At 38.0% G+C, this 25,296-nt stretch overlaps 2 protein-coding genes across 3 annotated transcripts in view; both read left to right on the top strand.

Moving 5' to 3' along the window:
• Window positions 1–25,296, top strand: part of LOC109413710 (dual specificity tyrosine-phosphorylation-regulated kinase 1B) — a 295,072-nt gene that overhangs the window by 4,813 nt on the left and 264,963 nt on the right. The window contains exons 1-2 of one of the 2 annotated variants that reach the window (XM_029880299.2): window positions 8,013–8,184; window positions 8,340–8,715. The exons of the other annotated variant lie outside the window; for it this stretch is intronic. The gene's annotated coding sequence lies outside the window, so the exon portion shown is untranslated. Of the gene's footprint in view, window positions 1–8,012; window positions 8,185–8,339; window positions 8,716–25,296 lie in introns of those variants that run through there. 2 annotated transcript variants of the gene reach the window in all.
• Window positions 23,406–25,296, top strand: part of LOC134289966 (uncharacterized) — a 269,170-nt gene continuing 267,279 nt past the window's right edge. Inside the window, exon 1 of the mRNA XM_062856828.1 lies at window positions 23,406–24,562. Coding sequence (XP_062712812.1) covers window positions 23,558–24,379 — 822 coding nt within the window. The 5' untranslated portion in view covers window positions 23,406–23,557 and the 3' untranslated portion in view covers window positions 24,380–24,562. The remainder of the gene's footprint in view (window positions 24,563–25,296) is intronic.

Raw genomic sequence — 25,296 nt, 5'->3', positions numbered from 1 at the left:
AGAAACTCTCTAACAGTTTCTTTAGACAAACAGAGAAAAACTTCCAAGTGGGGGTTCAGGGGTTCCTGAAAGATGTTCTTCAGTAATTGCTCCAGAGGTTGCTTTAGGAATTTTCCTCTAACAGTTCCTCTTAAAATTATTCCACAAATTGTTCTTTTTGTTTCCCCCTCCCCCTGGATATTCGATCTTGACGCGATGGGAGGGCTTAACCCATTAGCACTTTAACGCCAATTCATTCACCACCGCTTGGACTTTGAGCTAGATGTATATCTAGTTTACGAGTTGAGCGCAAGTGAAGGAATCGCCGTTCCCTTGGGAACCAAAGGAGTATCCGTTGTGCATTTATCACAAGTCAAAAACAAATTATAATTCAGCTTGCATAGACCTAATCTTTGCATTCTTTGAATTTTCTCAAATTTAACAATAATTGTTAAATTTAACGTAACGCAAGAGTGGGTAGGGGAGGTCTCTGCGTTACACTCATCATTCATTACTTGAATTCGTTAGTACACAGGACAGGGGATGCTAGGATAAGTTGACTTACAGCCTTACAGATTAGATTCATTACAATTAGAAAATTATGGACTGATTAGGTAAAGATAAAACTGTTGGTTTTAGGAGTTTATATTTGTATTTCTTATTTTTATAGGTTTTGTAGGGATGAATATATAAAAGTTGACAAATAATCATTATCATTTTTATTTTTGACAAAAATCAGTTGACTGAACTTTTTTGTTTTTATATCTTAGACGGTATTATTTCACTGACCAAAAAAAGCAAGAATTTAGTTACATATTTCTTTGGGACTTAGGACGGTTGACAATGTAAAGGGTTACGGTGGATATAATATTACTTTGGACTGAGATGATCACAGATATGCAGAAGACGACTAGCGAAATTAGGAACACAATTTGATACATTATAGACTATATTTTGACATAAAGGGTTTGACTAATTTCTTTAAAACATGGAATGGAAGCTCAAAAAGTGTTATCTAACACTAATATGAGAGTTATTTGGGGATGATGCTGGTGCTGTCAATGACTAACATCGGTTATTGACACTATTGGTAATCAGCTTGAAATAATTTTCAGAATGTATTATAAAATAACTGAGGATATTATCTGATTATTGTTTGGGGAAGCTGTCAGAAAAACTAGTTGCCCATATCGGCTAAAAACGCTAGCTCTGGTAGCTGTCTTCAAATAATTTTCAGAAATATCAAATCTTTAAAAATTAGCTACGACACATTTTTTTTTGCTCTTTGTATATTTCTTATGAATAGTACTCTGAAGGCGTTTACATAGACAGCCTTTTTTCTCTCTGAATGTTGTCCAGTGACCTCGGAGATTTTCGATTCTTGAAATATTGTTCAATTATCAAATCATCTTTGGAGCTTCCATTCGATCAAAACACTAGTGCGATGGGAAAAGTTAAAAACAGTATTTTTTAAAACTACTACGACCCAATGCCAATTACTACACACTTTGCTCAAGTTGACGACATTGTCTAGTCCATTGTGAGTATTGGTCCTAGTAGGGGGAAAGTTGGGAAAGGGTCCAGGCTTTGCTATTAGCTGTCCTGCAGCTCCACCTGGTCATTCTTCAAAAAAAAAACAAATTGTTCTTTTTGTTTCTGCAGGATTTCCAATAGTAATTTATACCTTAACGTCTCCAGTTCATTCAGGAATTCCTTAAAGAATTTCTCCTGGAGTATTTTTAATAATCTCTCTGGAAAATAACCTTACCTAATCAGGTTATAAAAACTATTGCATCATATTCATCTAATTCCGTTTGTCTCGACTTCGTCGAAAATCGATGGTGCTCTGGAACGTTTCTTCTAAGAGAATTAAGTTCCTGGTCGAATTTCCTAGGAAGGAACGGTTTTCTTCCAATATGTTTTGATTGGTTGATTTTTTCGGAATACTTTGTTCTTTACACCTTTAATACTGTCAATATTTTCAAGTAAGTCACATTTTTTGTCGAAGACGACAAATTTGTATCTCTTATATTTTTGTACTTATGGTTATTTTTTATGAAAAATTCCATATTTAAAAAAAAATTAAACACTTTAAACAGAAACATGTTTTGAACAAGACTAAACACTTTGAAATCGGCTTGTGCCATTCTGAGATATTTAGTGTCAAAAATAAGCCATTCTTAGAAGAAAACCATGAATATCTTTTAAAATTGAGGATATAGTACTTTGCTGTCTTTGGAAAAAATGTTGCATATTAAACTGCTCGGAACAAAGTTTTTGCGATAAATCAATGTATAAAAAGTTTTCCAAATAAAACATTTTTTTCGGGTGTCACCCTATTTTTTTTCTTTAAAAAATAATATCAAGCCTAACTTCACCAAACTCCGTATGTAACATAGGTAAACAAAAAAGAGATTTTCACATGAGGCGCTGAATTTCGTTGAGGATTACTTGTATCACTCACCTTTGGGGGTGATTTGTGAAAAATACCCGGATTTTTCACGTTTCTGGAATGCTCAATGTATGAGTTGCTATGGGAACAACGAACTTCCCCTTCGATTTTCTACGTTCGTGGATTTTGTTAGATACGATGTTTGGTAAAGTTAGGCTTGATTGAGTGTTTTTCAACTTTGTAGAACATTTTGTTGCTCTATGGTAACAATGAACAGTAGACATTTTGTTCTTGAGAACCATGTAGACCACCCTAATTTCACATTATTGAAAAAAAATGTTCAAAAAATATGAAGAAACTTTCCCCCTGGCCAAGATCACAGGGTTTGACGGTATTAAAGTGAAGGACGTTAATTGTAATTCTTATATTGAAAATATCACCTTTAACACTTTAATGCGCCTCCAACGGTTCATTGTGAACCGGCTGCTACAGATGGAGTATGGCTGATTTATCAGAAATGCTCGATAAACAGGAGGGACCTGCTAGGGCTCAGTAGTTTCTATACTCAGAAAACAGTTCCGGTCGGTTGATTCTGGAAGGGTTTTGAGAGTCGTTGTGGATCATAATGAAAATATTTGTGTTTTGTGACGAATCTTGTAATCTTTTTGGAGTCAGCAGACTTTGAATTGTTGTCTGGGCTTCCCACTATTTGGTTGATTTTAACAAACACTATAAAAATCAATAATGTAATAATTAGTTGTATCTAGTGTATTCAATTTGCTTATACCTAGTTCTCAACATTTGATTTGCTTACGTGATTTAATTTTAACTTTTATTATTTTTATATCTGATAGTTTTGTGAGTAAACCCTAATATATTTTGAATGCCTGATGCTTAATAACTTTTTCATGCAATATCAATTTGAATTAACTAAGAAACTAATAGTGGGAAAGTGCAGCATTTAATAGTGCTTGCTTATAGATTCGTGATCAAGACTTAAGACGCATATTTGACGAAAACGACTAAAACTGACTAATTCGACATTTACTAACGTAACTACGTAAGTGCTAGGGATATGGACGAAAGACAACTTTCAAAAATAAAAAACTCGCAGAGACAGGGAACATGCTATAAATGAATAAACATAGCTAACTCACCACTAACCTTCAAAATAGCCGTTATCAACCAATAGTACCAAGTGAGTTGATGAATGTGCAAAAGCAGTGTCTACGTCCCTTCCAAAATTATTCTATTGCAAAAATTCGCGTAAAATCCATATGTAAGTCTACTCAGAAAACTCCCTACAAAAACAACAAAACTAAATCCCATATTACAGGTGTAGAAATGCTACAAGAAGCTCCAAAAGAAACTGTGGCACTAGTTATAAAATATAACAAAAAACGATAGACAGCGTTAAAATTATCTTGTACATGTCCCTAATTGTAAAACTGTTCTCTTTTAGTTTACCCTTGAAAAAGGCCAAATAAATTAGGCCGAAACGTCGGGCAATGCCAATTTAATCGTTTTGATTCCCTAGACTGAGAAAGCCAAAATCTCCAAACGATAAAAAAACAGTACTAAAATGAGGATCAAAAAATTGACATAACGAACACATCGACCATGCAACGGATCATAGACACACCAAAGATTAGTGGATTACAGGGCACAACATGAATTTGAACAATAACATTCTTTGAACCGTGACATGACAAAAGAACAAATACAAACAAAATCGATCATATGACAAAACAGGACAAAACCAAAACTTTCACTCCTTCTACCGTAACCTTCTGAGTCAGTACGCAACAGTGTCTTACTGGACGACATGTTCCGTGCACGGCTGGTGAACTGCTTCTGAAGGATTACGTTCTCTATCCTATCCAAAGGCCTAGTGAACTGTCGTTGTCCGAGCAAACGCATCGTGCTCCTCCATATAGACGCGAGACGATTGTGCGCACAGTGATGGGAGAGGTTTCTACGTCCCTCGGCGTGCCGCTAGGAACCTTTTAAAAAGAAAAAAAAAGAAAGAAAAAATATGAAGAAACTTTCCCGAAGACAGCATATTTAGCTATAATAATTTAGGCGTAATTGATTTTTTTCCACTTAAATACGGCCCATTATGCAGTGTGGTGAGAAGTAGTCGGTGTATTTGCGGTAGGTGACTGTCGTGTTTTGGACGGGAGGTGTTTGTAGATTCGTTTGAGTATTATTAATCCGGGATTGACCTTGAGAATTTGATTGCGATTGATGGCCTTGAGACTGAGGACGAGACTGTGTTTGAGCGTTTGTTTTCGCGTTCGTGGCTTGAGGCCTGTTCGGGGTTTTTCGGAGTCGGATTCTGAGGGGTAGAAGTGGGTGGACAATACGGATACAACAGGCGATGATGATGTTGACCACACTTGGAACACGTACGTCTGGAATGATCTGCCACAAAGTGTCCGGACGATAGGCAATTAAAGCAGAGTCCAAGTCTTCAAATCGGCAGTTTTATGTTCAACACTCGCATCTTGCTGAAGCGGCGACACTGTTCAACACTATGCGGTCCACCGTTGCAGATCTGACAACTGCTGGCAGCTAATGGCACTAGCGTGTGAACAACTGAGCTCTTGAACGGACGTTTTTGCTCGAATCCACTCCTTGTAAAAGTAGACTGCAGAATCGCGCAATGCTTATCCAGAAAGTCTAGCAAGGCGCCATATCGAGGGATGTCCTTGGACCCATTATGTGTCTCCCATTGACAGAGCGTAGCGTTATCCAGCTTCTGCGATAGCATAAACGCCAAAATGGTGCTCCAATTGTTGGTGTTTTCTTCAAGCTTCTCCAACTGCTGTAAGCTGACCTTGAACGTCGTCAGGACAATGTTCAGGGCTTAGAAAGACTCTGACCTCATTGACGGAACTGCAAACAGCGCTTTCAGGAGCTATCAGCTTGTGATTTTCATACTTCGCTTCAAGTATTCCCCATGCAATTGGGTACGATGCAGCGCTCACCTGAACTTGGTTAATCTGTAGTAGTGCGTCATCCCTCAATGAAGCTCGCATTAGTAATAAAACTTGTCGATGGGACTCAGCTCAGCGTTGTCATGAATCAGCGATCGGAAATTGTCGCGAAAATTGATTCAATCCTGCAGCTTTCCGGAAAACGATGGTAACTTCAGCTCCGACCGCAGGTTGTTGCTCCACAACTCCTAGCTGGGCTTTCGGCCGTTTTGCAGACAGTCCTGACAGTCTGTGCGAGAAGGAATAGACTTCACACTACCAGCACCTTCTTTCTCACCAATTTTATCCATCGTCGAGGACCGGGCATCAAATCCCTCTGCCGACAAGCTCACAAAAATTGTGAGTTCTTCCTTCGTAAAGGAAATAAAGCATGGGTGCCGAGATGAACTAGCCTAGGGTTTAAAATCTCGTTAATACAGATATATGAGTAGCAATAGAATGGCAAAAGATTCCCATCGTTTCGTGTATTTTGTTATTTAAATAAGAAAAACCTCCAATTTCCACGATATATGTAAGTTTTTGTTATGGAATAATCTATTTCTTATATATTTTTGCTAACCTAACGTTCGAAATTTTTTTCTGATTTTTTTACTTCAAAATATTGATCAAAATCGATTTTTTTCGACTTTTTCAGTAAAGTAGCCCACTGTGCCTTTCGTGTGCATTATAGAGTATAAGTGTCTTCGGAAGAAATGTCAAAAATATCAGAATGAACAACTTTGCAGAAGAAAGTTTTCTTCTATGACGCTTCTATAAAAAGCTAAAACTGATCTAGATCAGTTGCAACTTATCTAGATCAATTATTGAGTTACCAAGTTTTAGTCAAAACTCTTACAAGACACTTCTCTAAAGACACCAAACCTCTAGGATGGATATCCAAAGCACTAGAGGTTTTGTCTGTCCATAACTGCGTTCTGCCCCAGTGTGCGTCATCGTGTTGCGTTTAAAGTATACCTCTTTCGATCTCGTTTTCGACCTACCCAGCGAATACTGAGTTCCATCCAGGGGGTCGACACTAGTTTTGCCAAAAGTTTTTTAGGCTTTTTTTGGGATATTTCGGCTTGGCAAAACTAGTGTCGCTCCCCAGGTTCCATTCAACATTACAGGCAACACTGCGCAATCCACCAGACGCCAACGAAGAGGTGAATAGACTCGTCTTTTATTTTCGTCATTGTTGGTGTCTGCTGCGCGTGTCGCATGTATGTTCGCTCCTGACAATCATCATCCGTCAGTAGGTATCAGTAGCGAATCTCAATTTTACACTGAATATTTGAAAAGGGACCATGACTTAAATGGGGATTTGAGGTTTGAAAAGGTCCCAAAAGGTAAGCAAAATACAATTACAGAATATGCCTTTTCATTTGACGTCCTTAATCAGCTAAATTTTCGGGTCCAAACATTTCAATAGGTCCTATCTGCATTTGAGAGGCTCTCTTTGTTCACTTTCTCTTTCAATTATTACAATGTAATGGTACACTTTTCAACTATTTTTGCAGTACAAATCAAAAGACGATTGTTTTGACCATCGTTCAATGCAAGGAGACAATCATAATACAAATAAACAGCTGAGATATTAACGAAAGAGAGGGAAACCAAAGAGAGCCTCTCTTCTGCAGATAGGACCTTTAGACATGTTTGGCCTGTAATTCTTCTATGGATATGACGATATGACAGGTCCGTGTTAGCAGCTGTTGTTCAACCTTTGTAAACAAATGCAGACATCTTTCTGTGTTTCTGCTTTTACGTCCGAACTGGGGAAGAGCCTACTATTTAGCACAGTATTGTTAAAAACACTTTCGCAATTACAATCACACAGGTTACTTCGCCAATTGTTTTACATTCGTATATTGTTGCATGCGTGATGATACACTGAAAAAATAAATCATAAATTTCCATTAGTTTGGATATATATAACTGTTATTGAATTTTCCAATGAAAACTTTTTTGGAAATATCACATAAAATCAATACGGTATATGGTAAATATAAGGAAATCACTTAGCTTCTATTGGAAAATCATTTAACTTCGCAAAATCTATGTGGTATTTCCATATAATGTAATGGACACGCATATGAAAACAAATCCTTTACGAAAAGAACCTCGATCGACAGGAAATCGAATGGTTACCATCAGCAAGGGCGCTGAACCGCCGCACGTTTACTGCTTAGGCTATACGGATGTAGACATCTACACTAAGTTTTTCTTTCAGGTTACATCTGTCAAAATGATGTAACAATGGATCGCAATAACGAGAACGACTGAAATTAGCACATTTTGTGATATATTTTGCACTTTTTGACAGATATGACCCTGTTTACAAAAGTTACACCATTAGTATTCGTGTAGCAATCGTTACTTTGGTCGACTATGTCGACCATCATCATGGAACACACACACACACACACACGAACGTCGTCTCCAGTCAAGCGGTTTGACAGTTCCTGGTAGCAAAAACCAAGAACAACAACAACAACTACCGTCCAGTGTTGCAAGATTCGTCTGTGGCATTGCGTCACTATATTAAAGGTGATGACGGTTCCACTGTGTGCGTGTGTTTTGACAGCGCGGTGCGCTTGCTTTCCTCCTCTGTGCTACTATCGCCTTTGGATTTTTGGTGCCATACAGCAACCAACTAGCCAGCAGTTCCAAGCGGAAAGTAGTGATGCGTTTTCAGTATATTGGTGTTTACAGTTGTGAGCGAGCGCATTTCCATCCGAAGAAATCTACAGCACAGGAAATTTTTCTGGTATTTTGGCCAGAGGATGGAGCGATTTTCTTCCCCAAAAGGATTGTGCAGAAAATTTTAAAAGTAATGTAGGTGTGTGGAAATGGTGTTGTCCGTACTGTTTGGTTTTGAGACATTCTGGTGGTGATTTTTCCCAATGGAAAATTCTCAGCAACTGGGGTTCCAAGTGGCGGATGGAATGTTTCGACTGAATGGTGGTTTTTAATTGCCATTATTTTATTAGGGAAAACAGACGGCGAGAAGCTTTGAAGAGTGTGTTTTGCTTTTCTTTGCCTGCGTCTCACCTCAGTCAGTGTTAGCCAGAGTGAAGTGGCTGATAATCAAAAACAACTGAAAGGTGGCGAAAGATTTTCACGAAACAACAGTGCACGATTGAAAACGGAATCAAAATATTTTCAAGGAAAAGATCAGTGCTGGCAAGGAAAGCTGTGTGATTTTCGATCCAAAACAGTAAAAAGTGCATTATAAATGGGAACACCAAGTGATTAAAATAACAGAAAAATGTTAGTGCAGTGAAAGTAACATAAGAAATTAAACTACTTATGGATACCCATTCCAGATAGGACGTCCGAATTTTCAACGCTCAACAAACTGCGCTGGTAAATATTGATGATTAGATTTTATAACAGCTTTTAGATGTTGTTGCGAAGGTAAACGTCATTAAGGGAAGAGGTAGTCCAGTGTCGGGATGTTCATTGCCCAGCGCCCCTTAGAAACACACCTCTTGCAATTTTGTTCGCTCAAGCGAAGACATTAAACTTTTGCCCGTCTGGTGCTAGAGAGCAGTCAGTGTGTTCTTTGAAGCTCTGATGTTCCTGCCTGCCTGCTGTTATTAGTGGTGCTGTGGCGGCCACTACTGGAAGAAATGGGTAAAAAATGACGTCCACCATTTTGATATTACACCAATACCGTTAAGGCAAGCAGGCAACACGGCATGGCACGCCTGTTCAGAGCAAAGGCGGTATAGACAGCACAACATTCGAGACATCATTGTTGCTGCTGCTGCTACTGCCTATCATTCTCTTTCCCCTGCTTCATAACAAGTATGTATATGGTGCTTTCCTATCTACCGTTTGTGTTGTTATACAGCTCTGAGTGAGGACTGCGATGCCAAAACGTGTTGATGAAAATAAAAATCGAATATATGGTCTGAGACCATTTGGGCAGGGGGACCTATTTTGGGCACTTGCTACTATAACTCTGCCAATTTTTAACCAATTGAGTTGATTTTTGGGACACGGTGAGATACTTACATAATCTATCCATGTACAAAAATTGAAGTCAATTGGTTAAAAAATGATTGAGGTATAGCAGCAAGTGCCCAAAATAGGTCCCCCTGCCCAAATGGTCCGAGACTATGTACTCCTGAAAATATTCATAACAATACTTGTGAGACTATGACCAGAAAACCAGATATCAAATAGTTTGCAACAATTCTCAAGGTTTTTGAAAAAGTTTTGAAACTCTGAGTAGTTTTTCTTAGATGGACCTTGAGAACTTTATAAAGAAACCTCCAAATGGTTTTCTGCTGGAATTCGTGGATTCTTGTAAGAATTCCCGATGTGCATTCTGTAGGTATTGTTATAAGTTTAAAAAAGCCCCGGTAAGCCTACAAACATTCTCTGCAAGAAATAGCACAACTGGCAGAACTTGAAAAAAAATGACTACATTTTCACTGAAACTTATAAAGCGCTTCCCGTATCCCTTTAAGTTATTGTAACAGCAGTTCAGGAGAAATTTCTGAAAAAATGTTTTACAGAATTCTTAGAAAAATCTCCTTCAGGCAGAATGTCTGGACAAGGTTCAGGTGAAATTTCAACATAACGATTGAAGAAACAGAACTGCAGCGAACTTCCGTGGGCACAGAGTTCGTGTCTGCCACACGATATGTATGTACATGCAAAGTGGTCATTGGCAAAGGAAGCTCTCAGTTTCTATTTAAATAATAGAGACACGATGAAGAGAAATCGATCATGTTACTTTTGCCCTTATTTAAGCTCAATCTTGAATTGTCAAAAACAAAAGAAGAAAAAAAAACTCAAGACATTTTCGTAAGACAATCCTGTGGAAGTTTCATCTCTAATTCTACCTAAAGTTCTTTTGGGAAATCCGTTCTAATTTCCGCTGCAGTTCTTCTTCTTGGCGTAACGTCCCCACTGGGACACCCGAATTTCCATTACGAAATGTTCCTGGACCGACCGGGAATCGAACCCGTCACTGTCAGCATGAGTGGAGTGGACCTGGTGTGATGGTTAGAACACTTGACCATTACGCCGAGGACCTGGGATCGAATCCCACTCCCGACAAACTCGCAAAATGTGAGTTCTTCCTTCGGAAGGGAAGTAAAGCGTGGGTCCCGAGATGAACTAGCCCAGGGCTAAAAATCTCGTTAATACAGATAAAAAAAAACCCTCAGCATGGTCATGCTGAATACCCACACCTTTACAGCTGTGGCTATTGCCCATTGCACAGTGACGTCATCGAGAAATCGCTCTCTTTCTCTCCTACGGGAAATTAGAAAACAACAGGACCAGCACCTGTCAAATTTGACAGGTTCTGGTCCTGTTGTTTTCAAACTCCCTGAAGGAGCAAAAGAGATAGAATTTTCGCCGTGAGGTGGTCTATATGGGCCCCATACATTGTAGAGTCCAATCTTCACTAGTACGCGATATAGCTTTATATATGTGTGTCAATATTTTCGCATTTTTTACTAATGGTTAAATTTTCGCAATGTTACTGTAAATCGTAATTTTTATTCTCGTCGAATCAAAAATCCATCATGTCTGGCAGCACTGCCGGTGCAACCCCTTTCCGTATGATAGTGTTAGTTTCAGCACCAGACGCGAACCCGATCGACTCCACTACTGACTGTTGGTGTGTGTATGTGCGTGTCGGTGAAGTTTTGATTTTGGAACCTCGGCTGCTTGGCCAGAGATCAGCAACAACAACAATAAAAACAACACCGATGATTTGGGCAACAACAACAACAACAACAATAACAGCAGCGACAGCAAAACAACGGCAACCATAACTTTTCCAGCGAAAACTACCTAATTGGAACGTGTGAAGAGCAGAACAACTTCGGCATTGCACTGCCGACGCGCAGTTGGTTGCTGCATCAATTGTTTCGTAGGAGCAAGCAGCAGTATTTTCTTTCGAAGTAAAGCGACATGATACCTAGACAGGTGGTGTCCCACCCACGTACCCACCTAGAGAATGGTTAAAAGCAAAAAAAACTTGCTGCTTCGATAATTCTGTGTAACCAGCAACAAGAGGAAAATGAAGTAATTGATTGGGGCCTTTTATTGAAGACTGTTCTTTTCCCTACCGGCACTCCAATCAATATGTAAGGCATCCCCCAACAACACTAACGAGAGAAAGTACCATATCTCGCGTTACATTTGAAAAGGGCCTATCCCTAAAATGTAAACAAATCGATTTTGATACCATTCGATAGCATCCCCCAACAGTAACTTACTGTGCAAACATCACCAGCTTAATCGTTAAACTTATCAGAATAAACCCCATCTTCAAAACGGCCAATCACTGCTTTTTTTCCCAATCATTCATAAGCCCGTGCTCCAAATGGGCCAGTAACGGTAAAATTTTGTTTACATTGGTAGGCCTTCTCGTTTAAAGGGCCGACAACCGAAAATTTTCCGAACGGCTCCCGGCCCGAGCGTCCAGAGAGAGAATTCTCTCTCTCAATATGGGCCAAGCCTTGATTCGATGTCAACAACGGACTCGCTCGGGGGACCGAATCACGCTAAGAAAATTTCAGAAAGACTCACAATAAGGCCGACACCGGGTGAAACATTTCCGGAGTAATTCGCGAATAGGGCGTAACTGACATAGCAATAACATTGCGAAAACAACAACCGAACTTTTCTGATACAATTTCAATTCCTATTTAGGAGTAATTGAGAGTAATTCAACACGAACAAGCTTAAATGACACAATACTGACACATTTTCTTGATTTTCTAATAAATCAGTATGAATTTGTTAACTTTTGCACTAAAAATTGCATTTATTTAATTACGCCCGAATCGATGCCCGATAATGCTAAATACGCCCAATACTATGCGCCTTGAATCGATATCATTTTCAGAATCGCCTTTTACTATTCGCCTTGTTTATGATTTTGACAGGATTTCGCCGTGTTTATGTTTTGATTTCAGTTTCGCCTTTCACTATCGCCTAGTTTACGTTGTGATTTCAGTTTCGCCTTTTACTTTCGTAAACAAAACACCAGGAGTGGAAGGTGTGATTCTTGTTTGGTTCGTGCGACACAGAATGGAATTACGCCTTCCACTCAACCCGTGATTTTCAATAGTTAGAAAAGTGATATTAAAGTTTGTGAGTATTTAGTAGGAAAATCTTGCATCTTTTCACTCTTATAATCACTTAAATTGTGTACATTTTGTCAGTTACGACCTTTTCGCGAATTTCTCCGGATTTCAAATTAGCTTAACATGTATCATTTTTCATACTTTTTTGATAAATTTTAATGCAATTTTGATTATTGATGCATAGATACATCTTATCTTGTGTCATCAGAACGGAAAGCATGTTGAAAAATTCTCAAACTGAGAAATACGAATATAAAATGTGTGGAAAATGTTTGCATCGATTTTTCTCAATGTTTATGTTCTGGGGATAGGCCCTTTTCAAATGTAACGCGAGATATGTCCACCCAGCATGACCTGTTAAATGGGCCTATCCAAGAGCCTATCTCGAAGAAAAGAGCTCTTCATCGTATTCCCAAAGGTTTTTTTTATCAGAAATTAGTCCATGAGTTACTACACAATTTCAGAAACAATTTATTACTGCGCGTTATTCATCTAAGCTTAGCTCAGACCCCTGATTCTATTACAATCAGTTAAAATATATGAAAATATATTTGTTATTATGAGTCGGTCCCCCTACACTATTGTGTAAGATGTGTGCCGCCGCTGGTGCGTCCTTTTTATTTCGTCACCTTCGTCTTCGCTGCAATCGATCAGACCGCAAAACATTCAGCAACCAGTTACACCTAGCTTAAATAGTAGCCTGACACACAGCCTTGGCATTTTCTGGCTGTGCAGCGTGCACCGATTGGTCACTACCAGAGAAAATAGGTAGAGAAGCGAAGAGTGAACAGCCGCCAGAACGGCAACACTTTTTCTGTTTTGATTTCATCGCTCGGATGCTGGCAACTGCAGCAAAGCAGATTAATCCACCCATCGAAGGTAGTGCCTATCTCGCATACCGCATTTGAAAACTATTTATACTGTTATTTTATTAACTAGGCATTATCAAACTGATGTTTCAAAATGGAACAATTTTCATTAATTCAAGGAATCAATGTTATTTATACTGTTATCCATGATATTTAAAAACTTTGGTAAAAATATGTTTCAAATGATTGCAATACTTATCTTCACTTATGCGGTAATCGTCAAGGTTTGTTGATTTTGCTCGATAGGATACCAGTTTGACGGTTCGATAAGGTATTTTTGGCTTCACACTCTTCGCTTCTCTACCTATTTTCTCTGGTCACTACCTATCCTTTTTTGGGGGGACCAATCCTTTTAATTGCCTTGAACGTCGGGCGGTTCCGTCAGTGACTCGCACGTCGAGAGTTTCCTACAAAACAGAAGAAAAAAAAAACGTTTTCGTTCATTATTTTGCTGCGACTTTGCGCTTTTTAATTGACCCCATTTCAGTGTGGGTCTCACTAGTCAAATTGAACACCAGGTTGCCGGCGAATTCAAAAACATTCTCAATCATTCCTAAACATTTTCGCCAATTCAATGGGCACTGCTTTGCACTAAGTGAGATCTAGGTATTATAAAGAAGTTTAAGAATATGAAAGCTCCGGGTGATGACGGAATCGCAACGTCCTTTCCGATGTCGTGCCGTGAAAGGTTTGATTTGGGATGACCAAGTGCATGCTGAGTTTGTGATTTTTAAATATTATGCCTCTCAAGAAAAATCTGAATATGGGGTTTATTTACCTCTGAGTTCTAGCATAACATGGGATAAGGGCCTAAGTTCAAAATGTAAACAATGGGAAATCTGCTCGAGAAGGTTTCCAGTTTCCATGTATATTAGTGTGGGTCATTGGAACCGTTTTCTCAGATCAAAGCTTTTTTGGTTTCGTTTCGGGTTCTGAGTATCTGTGCAAAATTTGAGCACGATCGGTTGCGTCTACACTTTGCGCATTGCAATTGAAATTTGTATGGCATTTTGTATGGGAAAACATACTTTTTTGCATTTTAGCCATAAGTTGGAAAAGTTTGTCTGAAACTTTTTAACCGATACTGTAAAATGATAGCCTAGGATGTTCTGAAAAACTTTGTTGAAGACCGCAAAGCGATCCTATGCTTGTGAAAAAAGTTATAACCAACGAATGTGTTTATCTTTTAACATGTAAAGGAATAACAATAGCAACAAAATCATACTGTTTCGCCAAGCAATGCCATCGCTATAACTTTTTTCATAAGCATCACATAACTTCGCGGTCTTCGATAAAGTTTTTCAGGACACTCTAGGCTATGTTTTCACTTTATCGGTTAAACGGTTTTAGAAAAATTCGAGCTTGTTATGAGAGAAATGCAAAAAAGTGTGTTTTCCCATGTAAAACCCCATACAAACATCAAACGCGATGCGCAAAACGTAAACATAACCGATCGTGCCCAAATTTTGCACACTTATTTGGGTCCTGAAATGGGATCAAAAAAGCTTTGATCTGATGGGATACCATTGAGTTTTTCATTTTTCCATATAAACGATGACCCACTCTAATGTATATTTATACCATCAGGAGCGATGCATGCACAGCAAAAAACAACACAATACTCTGTAACGATAGATCACGTGACATTTGATTGGAATAACTGAAAAAAAAATCTCGTTTGTTCACATTTTTGACTTAGGCCTTTATCACAGTTACGCTAGAATTCTGATAGAGGCGCGACAGTCACTAACCATAACGGCGTCACCGGATTTAAAAGTATGGGCCTTTTCATTTGACGTCTAAAATCAGCTGATTTTGTGGGCCTTTGACAGTTCTCCTATGAAACTGACAGTTCAGTGTTTGCGCCTTTGTTCGGCAGTTGTAAACAGTGGCATACGTGAACCTGTCAACTGAAAAGGCCTATTTTATTACATTAGACAACAAGCACACTTATTCCACTGAGCCACTCTTGACGTTCATCACTAATACATTCAAAAATTGTATTTGGCGGGAACATATTTCCGTAATAATTAGCGAAAAAGCCGTAACCAACAAAATGTACACAATTTGAGTAATTGCAGGAGTGAAAGGAGCTAGATTTGTCTTCTAAATGCTCACAAAGTTTCCTTGATATCACTTTTCTAACTATTGAAAATCACTGATTGAGTGAAAGGCGTAATCCCATTCTATTCCAAACGAACAAACACAATAATTACGCCTTCTACTCCTTTGTTTTGTTTTGTGTTTTGTTTACGAAAGTGAAAGGCGAAACTGAAATTAACACGTAAACACGGCGATAGTAGAAGGCGAAACTGAAATCAAAACGTAAACACGGCGAAAGCAAATGGCGAAATTCTGTCAAAATCATAAACAAGGCGAATAGTAAAAGGCGATTCTGAAAATGATATCGATTCGTGGCGCATAGTATTGGGCGAAATTAGCATTCTCAGGTATTAATTCAGGCGTAATTAAATAAATGCAATTTTTAGTGCAAAAAATATCAAATTCGTGCAGTGTTCTTAGAAAAACAAGAAACTATGTCAGAACTGTATCAATTAACCTTATTTAAGTTGAATTATTCTGGATTACTTCTAAATAGGAATTAAAATTTGATCAGCAAAATTCGGTTGTTGTTTTCGCATTGTTATTGCTTTGTTAGTTACGCCTTATTCGCGAATTACTCCCGATTTTCTTTTGTTTTGCCTTGCGAGCGTACGACCGCCGCCAGACTATAATAAAATATAAGCGCGACAATACATGAGTTGCGCTATGTATTTTGAATATCAGCTAAAGTTGCATATTAAAATAATTTAAACCATAAAAATGTTTCAAAATAATAACTTTCATTAACTATTAAAATCTTTGTCACAAAACTTGATTGCTGGCAATTTTACAGCCATTGGCATGGTGGTCTAATGATAACTCAAATGCGATATAGGTTTATATGGGAATTCTTATGAAATAATTGTTGTCATTTGCAGCGCCTCCATAGCTTGAAATGTGCCTTTCAGTCTTGCAAAATGACTAAATTTTCTAAAACGAGAATTGCTCATTGCTGCTTGAGTGCTCTCTGAGAAAAATATGGTACCATTTCACAACCTAAAAGGAAAATAGTGATATTGATACAGGATATTTCTCAGAAAATATCCGGAGAAATTCGCGAAAAGGTCGTAACTGACAAAATGTACAAAATTTAAGCGATTATAAGAGTGAAAAGATGCTAGATTTTCCTACTAAATATTCACAATTTTTTTTTTTATATCACTTTTCTCACTATTGAAAATCACGGGTTGAGTGGAAGGCGTAATTCCATTCTATGTCGCACGAAACAAAACAAGAATTACGCCTTCCACTCCTGGTGTTTTGTTTACGAAAGTAAAAGGCGAAACTGAAATCACAATGTAAACACGGCGATAGTGAAATCAAAACATAAACACGGCGAAAGCAAACGGCGAAATCCTGTCAAAATAAAAAAAAACCAGGCGAATAGTAAAAGGCGATTCTGAAATTGATATCGATTCAAGGCGCATAGTATTGGGCGTATTTAGCATTATCGGGCATCGATTCGGGCGTAATAAAATAAATGCAATTTTTTAGTGCAAAAATTAACAAATTCGTACTGTTTTATTAGAAAATCCAGAAAATGTGTCAGAATTGTGTCATACAAGCTTGTTCATGTTGAATTATTCTGAATTACTCTTAAATATGAATTGAAATTGTATCAGCAAAATTCGGTTGCTGTTTTCGCAATGTTATTGCTTTGTCAGTTACGCCTTAATCGCGAATTACTCCGGATATCTGAAGAAATTTCCGTTATAATCCATGCCGAATTTATTTTTTTGTGAAACTGTGAAGAACACTCCTGGTGATCAATGGTCCAAATTTTGGAAAAGATCAGGTTATTCTACATGAAGTTAGAAATATTCTAGAAAAGGCATAACTATCCGATAGTCAAATTTGAGTTGTCATATCTCCGGACTCAATGAACCGAATGCAATCAAATTTTGAGAGCTTATGACCCCCTAGATTTTGAATGCTTGCTGTGAGATATGGGGTGATGAATGAGGATTGAATGAACTAATGAGCAGCTGTTTGCAGGGGGTGCACAGTTTCGTCCATGAATATGTTCAAAAAAAGTAACAAAATAACCGGCAATAATTTAAAAAAAAGATGGAATACATGTTAAAAATTTACCACTTTACTAAAAATTCATAACACAAATTCTCTCTCTATAACTTTTTTCTTATAAACAATTTTAAGTTTTAAGTCAAATGGTTATAAATGCTCATTATATTAGTCATGAGCGCTCAAAATTTCATTACATTCGGTTCATAGAATCCCGAGATATAACAGTTCAAAGTTGGCTATCGCATAGTTATGCCTTTTTCTAAAATTCTTCTAACTTCATGTAGAATAGCCCGACCTTTCCCAAATTTGGACCATTGATAGACTCAACTAGTTGATCAATTCACAGTGAAAACTTGAGATTTTTTTATGCACTTTTCAAGAAGTTTGAAAATTTTGCCCCTCCCGATTATCTTATCTATCCCCTGTATTTCAATGTAGGGTAGGTATCGGTTTCCTTACTAAGCATATCCCACTTTTATCCTTCGTAAAATAAAGGATTCAAGCGAAGTTTGTTTTGTTTATTATTTATGTATGTACTTTTTGTCAGACAGAAGTGAGCACATAGGGTCTGAATGCCATAAGTAATCTCACGCTCCCAAATTCATCCTATTCGAAAGCAAGCGACTACGGCATCGATTGATTCCGTTCTTTTTGTTTTCATGCTTGCTCACTTCTAACAAAAAAATACGAAAATAAGAAACAAATCACCGTTTCAATCGCTTTGTTTTTCGTAGGATGAAAATGGGAGCCACATGCTTAATAAGGGAGCCAATACACTGTGAACCCAGAAAGAATGGAATTAATCGGTACCGTAATCGCTTGTAATCGTAATCGAATAGGATGAACTAGGGAGCCCAAGATTGCTAATGGCACTGTGACCCTAGTACGAGTTGATCCTATGCCTGGCTTTCTCGGCCTTATAAAGGATTAACCCTCAGAGCCCCAGGACAAACTTTATATTTTTAATCGGCTGATACTCAGGATCTGTAAAACATAAAAATAAGTGGTCTTCACTATGATCGATGGGAAGAGTTGTACTTCATGTAATGGTAGTTGTCAAACCGGAAGTCCATGCTTGAACCTGATTTTGCACCAGAAATAAGTGTTCCCTGGTGCTATTTTAAGTTGTTAAAGATGTCAGAATTATTATAAAATACCAGATTCAAAGACGACTCGCCAAAACATTGCACCAGGGAACACTTATTTCTGGTGCAAAAACAGGTTCAAACATGGACTTCCGGTTTGACAACTACTCTTACATGAAGTACAACTCTTCCCATCGATCATAGTGAAAACCGCTTATTTATATATTTTACAGATCCTGAGTATCAGACGATTAAAAATAAGATGTTTGTCCTGGGGCTTTGAGGGTTAATGCATTTAATTTGTACTTTTTTGTGCACAATTCTAGACAAGTTATTGATACCGTAATCATAATCTGGGGGTAGTTGATCAGCGGGGTAAAGTTGATCACTATGGGATCCACGTCTTTTAACCGCTGAGGACGCCACAATTCTGTTTCAATAGAATAACTTTTGATGTAAATCAATTGTGTGAATATACAGGGTGTTTGGTTCCTGAGTGCAAACTTTTTAAAGGGTGATAGAGGACCATAAATGGTGAAAAAACTGTTCTACACATATGGTCAAATCTCAACCGTTACGTAGTTATTGAACTCCCCATGTTTTTTACTCTTATTGCCTTAAACTAGCTATAACTTTAAAATGGTCAATCTTATCGCAGTTTTTTACCCTTATTCGAAAGATTATTGAATTTTCTATCAAATAGCATCTTTGAACCGATTGGTTTAGTTCAATAACTAAGTTTTCTAGAACAAATAGCTCAAAAGTAGTTGTTTTAATTTGTTTTTGTCAATTATCGTTGAAAAATGCGTAATAATTTAAAATTCTTTCTTTGGCAAAGTTGTGGCACCTGTTCCACTCTACAATTCGTTCTTTGACATCAAACTTCTATCTCTTATCGTTTTCTTGCAATTTCGATTTAAACGTCGCATTTCAGATCATAAATTTGCAATCGTCATGGTAAGCACTTTTTTGCGCACTGTGCCTCACATTTAAATCAAAATTGCAAGAAAACGATAAGAGTTAGAAGTTTGATGTCAAAGAACGAATTGTAGAGTGGAACAGGGGCCACAACTTTGCCAAAGAAAGAATTTTAATTCATTACGCAAGTTCCAAAGATAATTGACATTAACAAATTAATACACACTATTTTTAGCTATTTTGCTCTTGAAAACTTAGTTGTTTAACTAAACCAATCGATTCAAAGATGCCTTTTGAAAGAAAATTCAATAATGTTTCGAATAAGGGTAAAAAAACGCGATAAGTTTGACCATTTTAAAGTTATAGCCAGTTAAGGCAATAAGAGTAAAAAACATGGGGAGTTCAATAACTACGTAACGGTTGAGATTTGACCATATGCGTGGAACAATTTTTTTCACCATTTATGGTCCTCTATCACCCTTTAAAAAGTTTGCACTCAGGAACCTAACACCCAGTATTTGAAGAATTTTTGACAGATTTAACATAAAAATATCGACTTTTTTGGATGTGTATTAGAACTCGGTGAAAAGATTGCCTTTCAAAAAATCCCCTCCCTTCAACGCCTTGTATATCAGATGGCTCACAAAGTGCTTCTATTTACTCATGGTAGGCTTACTGAACATAACTTTGATATAAAATTGATGTTAACATATAAGTTTTATTTGAAAGTAGTATATTTTTGCGAAAGTAGGACGATTTTCAAAGAAATTGTCTACTTTTAGGTGTTCAATGTGGGTCATTCTGTAACTTACTAAACTTTGTTTTATTTTTAACGTACAAAATACACCAATTGTAAGAATTTTAAAAACTTATTTAGACTCAGCATCATTAAATTTAGTTTGTTGAATAATTTTCCATTCTTAGAATGATATGTCACTGGTTGATGAACTTCACCCCGGATTAAAAGTTTTCAAATTTAGCCATTTGAGCATTTTTTACAAAATGTAGCAGTTTCTTGTAAGAATTTCGTTTACGGAACTTGAAACATGTCGACTCAATACAAGTTTTAAAAATAATTGTTTGGAGTCATATCCATGTACCTGATTGGATTATGATAACTGTCAACAACGTTTTCTTTAAACTACCCTTAGATTGACAGGCGATACATCACCTACTTCCAAGAATCGTAAACTGACATACCGGTTCGCGAGGGATTTCCGTTCTTTACAGCCTTTACTGGGAGGGGAAAATCCCAAACACGGTACGGATCTCACAAAGCATTTGGAGGATGATCTCATACTGTCATAAAGAGAGAACCATCTAATCCAGCATCCAACGCTACTGCGTTGTTGTTCGTGGCATCGAACTCTTCCCGTGTCGGTGCGGTGCAGCGTTGTTGGTGATTCACTTCTATCGGAAGAGCTCAATAACCGAATGGGCAATGCAGTAGCGGATTTCGCAAAAAAAAAAACAGCGAGAGTCAAACAATGACTTGCATAGCGATGACGACGACGTGCGGCTTCGGGGTGTGTGAATTATCATTTCCTTCTAGCTAGGCAATGCAAAATGGTTTAAAAGCGTTGTTCAGGATGACAAAAATGTCAATAAAATACGGTAGAACAATTCCTATTTTAAGCGATTTAGTCATTATCACCTACTTCACGTGATTGTTACATTATACGCTTATTTAATTTATCTTGCATTACTAATCTTGCTTGCATGTTTTTGTAATTTTTTTTATGTTCTAGAACTCGTCGAGTTTTGTATTCAAAGTTTTTACGTTGTATATTTTGTCTTTTTTAATATAACTTTGAGACCATTGTGCAATTCTTAAATTTTGCGGTAAACAATCGTTGCACTGTGTCTGATTTCGTCATTTTAGTGCAGGGCTGCCCAACGTACGGCCCGCGGGCCGGATCTGGCCCGCGAGGACATTTTGCGCGGCCCGCTACATATTTGGAGAAAAATAATAATAATTCTGAGTATTCTCCTTAGAAATGTATTTTAATAATTTTAAAAACTAAAATGACTTTTTTAGAGTGTATTTTGTAAAAATTTCAAAAGGTTTAAAAATATGGAAGCATTTGGATTGAGTTTCCTACAGATATGAAGTAAAAGATTCTTAACAGTAAAATAATTTTACTGTTTCTAGAATGTACTGTTTTACTGTTAAACATTATTAATGTGTTTGTGAAATTTCTCTTGATAAGATTATAAAACAAAATAAAAACTTCGAGTAATTTTAGAGAAACATGAACAATTAAATCACAATTTTTGAAGCTTTCAGAGATTTTTTTATCTGTATTAACGAGATTTTTGGCCCTGGGCTAGTTCATCTCGGGGACCCACGCTTTATTTTCCTTCCGAAGGAAGAACTCCCATTTTTGCGAGTTTGTCGGGAGTGGGATTCGATCCCAGGTCCTCGGCGTGACAGTCTAGTGTTCCAACCATCACACCAGGTCCGCTCCACAATTTCAGAGATTTTATTTTTGTGTCAATCAATAGCTCTGTCTGGTACAATAGAAACATGTCATTGAAACTTCCAAAATACTGTTCCGAGCTCCAATATTCTGCAAGAAATTTCAAAAAAGTTTTAAAATTTCATTAGAAACATTAAACTGAAAAAAAACGCGTCATTGTCATCTTAAAAATTATGAAAGTTCTTTCCTATTATCTGGCAATGCTCAGAAAAGACTAAAAAATGTATCATTATTGAATTTTTTTTCTGGCCCGTTGACTAGTATGGAGTTTCACCAGTGGCCTGCGGCCGAAAAAGGTTGGGCAGGCCTGTTTTAGTGCACTTAATTAATAACTTTTTAACTATGACGTTTAGCGTCATGATGTCTTCGAGAAAGTTTTTCACAATAATATGGAGCTTCTTCTGAACTATTATTGTGAAAATTATCAATCCCCCTAAAAGTGATATAGAAAATTTATTTTTGAACTTTTCAAGATACAAGGTTGGTATCTTCACTAAAGTTGTAGAAAATATTGTTTGGAGCAACTTTTCCGAAGACGCCAAGTTTGTAACTCCGTTACTTTTCCAGAAACGTTACGTTTTTTATCATCGTCCCTTGAAAAGGGTTTTTGCGCAATAACTTTCTAAGAATTGATTCTACATTTCTCGCATAGTCTACAAAGTTATAGATAATGGTAAAACACACAACTTTGCTAAACGTGACATCCCGCTAATTTCAAAAAATAAAATAGTTAGAACAGTTTTTATAGTTTTTTGGGCGATATTTCAAGCATATGTAACTTATCTATAGGCAATTATATGCAAATTTCCTTTTATGCATGTGGCTTGATTTACAAAATTGCATATAACTTTCGATAGGATTTTTTTTTTGATATGTTATGTATAAATGTCTCAGCTTTCAATTGATGCAAAAATTTTGAAAATCGGTGGTTGCCAACATGGTGAAAAAAAGTTTTGGTATAAAAATCCAAGATGGCGACCAAAATCAATATGGCCGACCCAACTTTTTATAACTGTCAATAGTAGCTCTATCTTTCCTCTATTTCAACAACATTTCGTTTTGAGGTGGTTTTTGGAGAAATTTTCGAGTTATAACGGTTTAAATGAGCCACCATTTGACCAAAATCGAGGGGTCCTCAAAAAAAGTTGTGGCTCTAACTAACGAGGGGTCCATCAATTTGAGTAACCAAATGCATTATCCTTACTTTTTTGACAAGAACTTCCAGAAAATCGCCACCTCGAGCATTATTAAAGACAAGGTGTAAATAGTGGGAAACCGAACAGCTACCGGAGGAGTGGAAGGAAGGGATAATCTGTCCCATCCACAAGAAAGGCGACAAGTTAATGTGTGAGAACTTTCGAGCGATCACCATTTTGAATGCCGCCTACAAAGTGCTATCCCAGATCATCTTCCGTCGTCTTTCACCTAAAGTAAATGAGTTCGTGGGAAGTTAAGCTGGTTTCATCGACGGCCGGTCGCCAACGGACCAGATCTTTACCGTACGGCAAATCCTCCAGAAATGCCGTGAATACCAGGTCCCAACGCACCACCTGTTCATCGACTTCAAAGCGGCATACGACAGTATCGACTGCACAGAGCTATGGAAAATCATGGACGAGAACAGCTCTCCCGGGAAGCTTACCAGACTGATAAGAGCAACGATGGGCGGTGTGCAGAACAGTTCATTCGAATCTCGACGTGGACTACGACAAGGTGATGGACTTTCCTGCCTACTATTCAACATCGCCCTGGAAGATGTTATGCGACGAGCCGGGCTCAACAGCCGGGGTACGATCTTCACGAAATCCGGCCAATTTGTCTGTTTTGCGGATGACATGGATATTATTGCTAGAACATTTGGAACGGTGGCAGAACTGTACACCCGCCTGAAACGCGAAGCAGCAAAAGTCGGACTGGTGGTGAATGCGGCTAAGACAAAGTACATGCTGGTAGGTGGGACTGAGCGAGACAGGACAAGCCTTGGCAGCAATGTTACGATAGACGGGGATACTTTCGAGGTGGTAGAAGAATTCGTCTACCTCGGTTCCTTGCTAACGGCTGACAATAACGTGAGCCGTGAAATACGAAGGCGCATCATCAGTGGAAGTCGTGCCTACTATGGACTCCAGAAGAAACTGCGGTCAAAAAAGATTCACCCCCGCACCAAATGTATCATGTACAAGACGTTAATAAGACCGGTGGTTGCTCGAGGAGGACCTGCAAGCACTCGGAGTTTTCGAGCGACGGGTGCTAAGGACGATCTTCGGCGGCGTGCAGGAGAACGGTGTGTGGCGGAGAAGGATGAACCACGAGCTCGCTGCACTTTACGGCGAACCCAGCATCCAGAAAGTGGCCAAAGCCGGAAGGATACGATGGGCAGGGCATGTTGTAAGAATGCCGGACAACAACCCTGCAAAGTTGGTGTTTGCTAACCATCCGGTTGGTACAAGAAGGCGTGGAGCGCAGAGAGCACGATGGGCGGACCAGGTGGAGCGTGATCTGGCGAGTGTTGGGCGTGACCGACGTTGGAGAGCTGCAGCTGCAAATCGAGTATTATGGCGGCAAATTGTTGATTCAGTATTATCATGAATTTGATGTTAACTAAATAAATGAATGTGTAAATAGTGGGCCGGTCCCAGTGAGAATTACTCATATGCTTGAAATATGGCCCAAAAAAAACTATTAAACCGTTATAACTATTTTAGTTTTGAAATTAGCGGGAAGTCATGTTCGGCAAAGTTGTGTATTTTACCATTATCTATAACTTTGTAGAACATACGAAAAATGTAGAATCAAGTCTTAGAAAGTATTGCGTGAAAAAAACCCTTTTTCAAGGCATTGATGGTAAAAAACTTAACGTATCTTGAAAAATAACGGTGTTACAAACTTGGCGTTTTCGGCAAAGTTGCTCCAAACAATATTTTCTACAACTTTTGTGAAGACATCAACCATGTATCTTAAAAAGTTTAGAAAATAAATTTTCTCTCTCACTTTTAGGGGGATTGATCATTTTTCACAATAGTTCAAAAGAAGCTCCTTGTTATTGTGAAAAACTTTCTCGAAGACACCATGAAGCTAAACGTCATAGTTAAAAAGTTATCAATTAAGCGCGCTAAAATGACGAAATTAGCCACTGTGCGTTGCAGCGCGGCAGAAGTGACAGAAATTTCGAAACGTTTGGGGGTGGTTGCAGCACAGCAAAACAAATCGCACCAAAAAGAAAGGCAACCCGTGAATTTGATATTTACTGGGGAAAAATGTACCTAACATCAGTACATCGCTCGGAAGGAAACCACGCGAATAGAAGAAAGGTGCCAGGTATCATTGCAAGAAAAAGCGAAAGATGGAT

The sequence above is a fragment of the Aedes albopictus genome, chromosome 3, assembly GCF_035046485.1.
Source record: "Aedes albopictus strain Foshan chromosome 3, AalbF5, whole genome shotgun sequence".
Taxonomy (NCBI): Eukaryota; Metazoa; Arthropoda; class Insecta; order Diptera; family Culicidae; genus Aedes; species Aedes albopictus.
The sequence above is the reverse complement of the archived record's forward strand: the minus strand, read 5'-3'. Positions and strand labels throughout refer to the sequence as shown.